This window comes from Formica exsecta, unplaced genomic scaffold (assembly GCF_003651465.1).
Source record: "Formica exsecta isolate Colony F162 unplaced genomic scaffold, ASM365146v1 scaffold884, whole genome shotgun sequence".
Lineage (NCBI taxonomy): Eukaryota > Metazoa > Arthropoda > Insecta > Hymenoptera > Formicidae > Formica > Formica exsecta.
Genome location: NW_021853654.1, coordinates 3653 through 9673, shown reverse-complemented (window position 1 = coordinate 9673; position 6021 = coordinate 3653). Strand labels below are relative to the sequence as shown.

General features: G+C 33.8%; 1 protein-coding gene and 1 long non-coding RNA gene across 5 annotated transcripts; one reads left to right on the top strand and one right to left on the bottom strand.

Moving 5' to 3' along the window:
- Positions 1-1995: 1995 nt before the first annotated feature.
- LOC115244927 lies at positions 1996-5068 on the bottom strand. Of its 4 annotated transcripts, none has more exons than XM_029822947.1 (4): positions 3891-5064; positions 2682-3572; positions 2385-2586; positions 1996-2284 (listed from the first exon to the last, which is right to left on the bottom strand). In XM_029822947.1, the coding sequence occupies exons 1-4, from the start codon at positions 4758-4760 to the stop codon at positions 2028-2030; spliced, it is 2220 nt and encodes a 739-aa protein (XP_029678807.1). In that variant the 5' UTR covers positions 4761-5064; the 3' UTR covers positions 1996-2027. The 4 variants fall into 4 exon arrangements, with proteins under 4 accessions (XP_029678807.1, XP_029678806.1, XP_029678808.1 ...); XM_029822946.1 differs by having other exon boundaries at positions 2682-3590; positions 3891-5063; XM_029822948.1 differs by having other exon boundaries at positions 2682-3590; positions 4194-5062.
- Positions 5069-5212: 144 nt separating this feature from the next.
- LOC115244928 lies at positions 5213-6020 on the top strand. Its single transcript, XR_003885458.1, has 2 exons — positions 5213-5704; positions 5790-6020. It is a non-coding gene; the product is annotated as an uncharacterized LOC115244928 (long non-coding RNA).
- Position 6021: the final 1 nt, after the last annotated feature.

The following is a 6021-nucleotide window of genomic DNA, read 5'->3' as shown; positions in this document are numbered from 1 at the left end:
TTGTCGTACGACAAACTTTTTAAGCGCATTGATTAGCTAATTTCTAGAGACTCAAGAAAGTATCTATTTTGCAGCCAATCAATATGCTTAAAAAGTTTGTCGTACGACAAATGTAATATCGGCCTTAGCCCTTAATAAAGATAATAGCCAAAAAAGTTCGTTGCCGCCCGTGGGCGGGAACGAACGTGTTCAGACACGTTACGCGTGTGTCCTTTGGATCATATTTTTGAGTTTTATCTTCCCCTTCTAAAGAGGAATCCTTTCTAATTGTTCACTTAATCCTTCTCACCTGGCCGTGTGGTGGGTAATTAATTTGTGCATTTTAATGTTTTTATATAAATGTCTAGAAACTGCTCGATTTCTGCTGTCAATCTGCCGTCAGATTGCGCGCAGGCTCTGCGTGATTTCTGCTGCCAATCTGCTCACATTGCCTGTCAGCAGGCTCTGTCGACAAAACCTGAGCTTAATGTGGTCACAGATGGCTATGGTTTTGGCATGGAATTCTGATTAAATTTGCTGCTAATCTGCGCGCATGCTGCTAGCATTTTGCTATCTGGGACTATCATAATGTCATCTATTCCGCCAAATAAGGTAGGTAGTAGGCATTTAATTGGGTATTTAAATAGTGTGAGAGAGAACGAAAGAGTAGAAAAAAAAAGTGTAAGTGAGAGAGAAATTTAGATGGTGTTACTGGCCAACTTACTTATTTCGCGCATGCGCACTCCGTTTTGGCCAACACAAAATCGGGAGAGTTGCGCTACTGTATATACTGTGCTATGGCGGCGCACACTACCAGGCGGGCGGCTCACCCACGTGCGTCCGGTTAAAAGTCGGCGCTGATTGATCAGACTTTCCTTAATAACTCCTTCATTAAGCGTTAAAGAAAAAAATGTTACAGGACTTTTCTGTTCAGCTTACTGTGCTCTACCCGCTCACGAACGTTGGCACAATCTTTACCGGACACCCTGTATAAGCATTAAATTAGAAATTTCTACTAAATAGGAGATGTAGAAAAGAGTTTTAGAGAATAGAGATTTTATATCAAAACGATAAAATTATTTAATTACATTATTTGGAGTACAAATATTATGCATATACATACATTTTTATATTATATATTTTATTTTTGTAATTCTATTAATCTTATTTTATCTTTAATCATATTTTTTATATGAATATATGTACTATATACAAGTTTTAAAGAAATTGCCAATTATATAGTACAATATCAATATAAATATTCAATCTCATAATCAATCTATATGATAATTTACTTAAATGTCACTGAAAAGTTTTTTAGAATATAAAAATATTGAGTAACATTATGATAAGCATTATTTTCCAATATCTTAAGAAATAATATTCTATAAAATGTATTTTCAAAATGTGTATGTTTGTATGAGAATTATGTGTATAGCTTTGCTAATAAAAATTCCAATATCATAAATTGATATTTTACATACACACACCCATATAAAACTTAAAACCAATTAATCAATTATATGATACGAATCGTTCTGTATAGCACAATGTATGCAGGAATTTCAATTATCAATTGAGAAAAAGATAAGAATAATATCAATTATTAATATCCTAATATTTACACATTACTAAAGCAAAAATTTCTGATTATACATGTATAAAGATTGCAGATATAAATAAATATTTAAATTTTGCTACACAGCATTGTTACATTAATAAAATATTTTAAATTTATATTTCCCCTTATTCTAAATGTTTCTACTAAAAAAAATTCCTTTTAAAATAATTCTTTTATGATAATAAATCAATCACATATGTCAAAAACCAAAAATAAATTTTTGATAGTCAATAAATACATATAATCAATAAGTTACATCATTTTGACTAGTCTTTGAATTAAAAATAAAATTAGAATTATTCCAGCAAATAAATAATTTCCAGAAATTGGATTATAAAACAATTTTGCCTTGATATCATATGTTGTAGCTCTAAGAGTCTTGTATTTTTCCTTTATTAGAAACAAAAGTGATTACGTTATTTCTCTTCTAATTAATATTCTGAAAGACAAACTTTTCTGACACTATAGGTAGAGGCGTTTGTCCCGCGTAATTGGTAACATTTGCAATAGCACCAGCTTTTAATAGTGTCTGCGCCAATATCGTGTGACCATTGTCCAGTGCATGAAATAGAGGCGTTCGTCCTGATTTCATATCTTTCACATCTATAGCCGCACCGGCTGATAAAAGTGCTTTCACCCCTTGTAAATTATCGCGCATGCTACAATAATGTAATGCCGCAAAACCTTGAAAAACAAAAATGGATTTATGATGATGTTAATGAGAATTTTAATTTAACATAATGATTCAGCAAATGCTTCTTGCATAGCATCAATATAATCTCACCTTCCGAATCTATTTGATCGAGTAATTTCGATTCCGAAACTTGATCAATAAGCATTGACAATAAGGGTGATGATCGTTTACTGGCTATAATCAATGCCGATTCGTGTATATATTTCGGTATCACCGGTTGTGCTCCAGCCTTCAGTAGAAGTTTCACAATTTCGCTTCGTGCATCATATTTGATTGCCAACTCTAAACTCGTCTGCAAAATGCATCAAAAAATTATGTATAGTGTTTTTTATAAAAGATCAGATAAAATTAAATTTATAAGATTAGATAAAATTAAATTAAATTTACCGCTCCATCCTCGGTTAATATATCGACATTTTCTTTACATTGCTCAAGTATCATTAATTGTCTCTGAACAAGATGGATGTTATTGCTTATAACAGCGTTATGTATATTTAACATGCCATTTTGATCATAATGTTTAACCGATTCAAAGTCTCTTTCCAAATGCTCTATAAGATTCTTACATCTTATCTTTGTTGCTGATAAAGTTTCCTTCATTTTTGCAGTATCGGAATCTTCTTCAAAAATTTGTTTAATAAAACTATCTATATCAAAATCGTCTTCTTGTTCATTTGTAAGAGGAACTTTGGATAGGGAATCATTAGAGTGTAAACCATTTGTTAACAATTGATCTTGATTAGTAGGCATATCATAAAGAGAAATTTGTTTTATTCTCTGAATGCTATCCAAGTCTTTGTTTATGAATATAAAAGATGTAGGATCCAATAAGCCAAATACCATAGTCTGTATTTGTGTGTCGTGTACAGCTTTGTGTTTCTCTGGTAAATGTATTGGGACATATCTCTCTATTCCAATTCCACAATCTGCTAGTGCCTTCAATGCTAGTGCACGCAACTTGTTATCCTTCACACTATCCATTGCTTTCTTGATAATATTCCATTGATCCGCTAAGTCTGACTGAGTTGAATCCGTGGGATAATCTCTGTTCTGTACATCTAATTGCACGATTGTATTAGTAGTATTTGTGATTGGTTGCGATTCTGGAACGCGTTGCACAGGATTGTTGACCACAACAGCCGAACAATTATTTCCAGAATCTTTCTTCAGAACATGTTTACTTTGCATATTTTCAGACTTTGTATCGTGCAAAACTTTGCCATGATGTACATTAATTACATTTTTTTCACTCGCTGGTGATACAGCAATATTATACTCCTGTGTTGAAATTGTATTCTGATTAAATAAAAAAGTTTCATTATTAGGTATAACTGTCATAACATTTTTTTGCATTGTTTTGTATCCTTGATTATTTAAGAAAACTACATCAGGATTAACTCGAAACAATTTATTTCTATTATTCATAACTTTTTGATTATTGACATTCTCTTTGCCATTGTTATCTAAACTATTTTCAATTAAATTGTTATTAATCTGATTATGTTGTTGAGCAAAATTTACTGCATTTTTTAAAGATGTGACTATTTTTACATTTTCTGTGTTTTTTACATTAGTAATGCATTTTCCACTACTTACTTTGAAATACTCTTTAGATTTATGTACGTTACTATTGCTTGAGTTTATTGCAAGCTTTAAATTTGTTACAGGAAATGTTGATTTAATAATTTCTTCATGCAACGATATTCTTGTAGCCGAAGTAATTTCATTAATTTCTGTTATTGTAATTTTTGGAATTTTTATATTACTATTTACATTGTTTATTCCATTATATACTATATGCTTTTGATTGTTGCTATCAATAGTTTGATACAAGGATTGTTTAGGATTTGTCTCGCTTATAGAAATCGGTATTTCAATATTAATATTGCTATTACATGCCTGTGCCTCCTTATTCCTGGTCTCGATATCTTGTTTCTCAATCATTTTATTTATACGCAGAGTTGTAGATTCTTGCGATGCATTAATTTCATTCGTTTCAGAATCGCATCTGCTACAGGATTTAATCAAATTATTCTTAAATATTCTTGCGGTGCCTTGTTTAAGTATCCGTGGAAATATCCTGCTGTGCGAGACCGGAGACAGGACAGGTTTTTTAACAGGCCTGAGAGTAATCATCTTCCCTTTCAATGGATTATCAGTCTGCAATTCGATGTTGAACTCCCCCAAATCCTTTCCGTTTGGAGACAAGATCCTTAATTTCTGCAGTTTATATGGGATTTGAAACTTGACGTCGGATAACGACGTTATCATATTCTCGGGCATTGTTAAGATTGATGGCGGGGATTCCACGGGATTCACAATACCCTGCTTCATCGCCTGTTTCAATGTACTGGGGAACTGTTGCGGCAGCCGAAATTCTCGTACACATTCTATTAATTGCATTTTATTCTCGTTTCTTGTAACGCATCTCTTTTTCGCCGGCGTGGGTTCCGTGAGACTATCCATTTATAGATAGTGGATCAGTCAAACAACTGTCCACACATGAAGCTTATTTGTGTCGCTTCGCGTCACACTCTTCACGGTGAAGAAATCCTCTTCTTATATATGTCGGGGTAATATAACCTGCAACCGACTAGTAATAAATAGACACGTTTGATATAATTTCCCACCGTATCACTCCGAAATAATTCATCGAAATGTCAAACTTATCGACTTCAATACGAATGATTTGACGAGATTTATTCATATATACGCGAATGCAACATTAAGGTGAACAGGAATCACCGAATTTTCCGCGACACGAGGGGACATCCCTTGGACAACATCATAGACATAATATATCTAGACCGAGCGTTTGTCTTTATTTAAGGAATGGGGGTAAAGATGCAAGTAGAAAAGGACATACTCTATTTCGTGCCCCTTGCGTTCTCTCTCGCTCGCACGTAGCATAGCGCTCTCTTTCGCCATGCTACGTGCGAGCGAGAGAGAACGCAAGGGCAACAAAACAGATGGCGAATTCGATTGGATGCACTAGTGCGCACTGAGTGCGCACTCTTTCAGTATTTAGTATTCGGTTGGCTTGCCCTGTACTGGTTCAGAATTTTATGTGTATTTGGTTGATAGTGCACTAAAAACATGTGCTAGTGAAAACGTGTTCGACTGAACTGCATTATCCCAGTGCAGTGTTATTTGTACGTTCGGTTGAAATACATTGCACTAGTGCAGAAGGCACTGAATTGCACTGAGATTTTCGACAGTGCAGTTCAGTGCAAATTTGAGTATTCCAATGAAAAAATATGGCAGCTAAAATATTATTATTAGATGAACTGTTAAATAGTTCGAGCAGTTCTAGCGATGAAGAAATGATGGCAGTATTAATGCGACATGAAACACAAATTCCGAAAGTTCGGAATATGATAAATATTATAAATGAATATTCTGATAAAGAGGTATTATCACACATAATTTCAATGTATAGTTTAAATATTTATTATATTATTTCATATTTAAAGTATCTCTCTTTGATTACTGTAGGTTTTTCTCTGCTCTCTTGTTGATTACAAGTCGCATATTGCACATGTGGGCACCACTAAAGAAGTTACTAAATGCACTATATTGGGATCAGTGCCTGTAATCGCTCCCAGGTCAGTGCAAATAACCGCACTCGGGTCAGTATTAAACTATGCGCTCCAAACATGTGCGTCTGGTAACAAAAAGTTACTAGCCACTGAAACGGAGCGAGTGCACATCAATCGAATTCGCCATT

Coding starts and splice junctions, on each gene's coding strand:
- LOC115244927 (XM_029822945.1), bottom strand. CDS start 4,760: ATGGATAGTCTCACGGAACCCACGCCGGCGAAAAAGAGATGCGTTACA. Junction 2,587..2,681: donor TATTAACCGAGGATGGAGCG/GTAAATTTAATT, acceptor TGCATTTTGCAG/ACGAGTTTAGAGTTGGCAAT. Junction 2,285..2,384: donor CGATCAAATAGATTCGGAAG/GTGAGATTATAT, acceptor TTGTTTTTCAAG/GTTTTGCGGCATTACATTAT.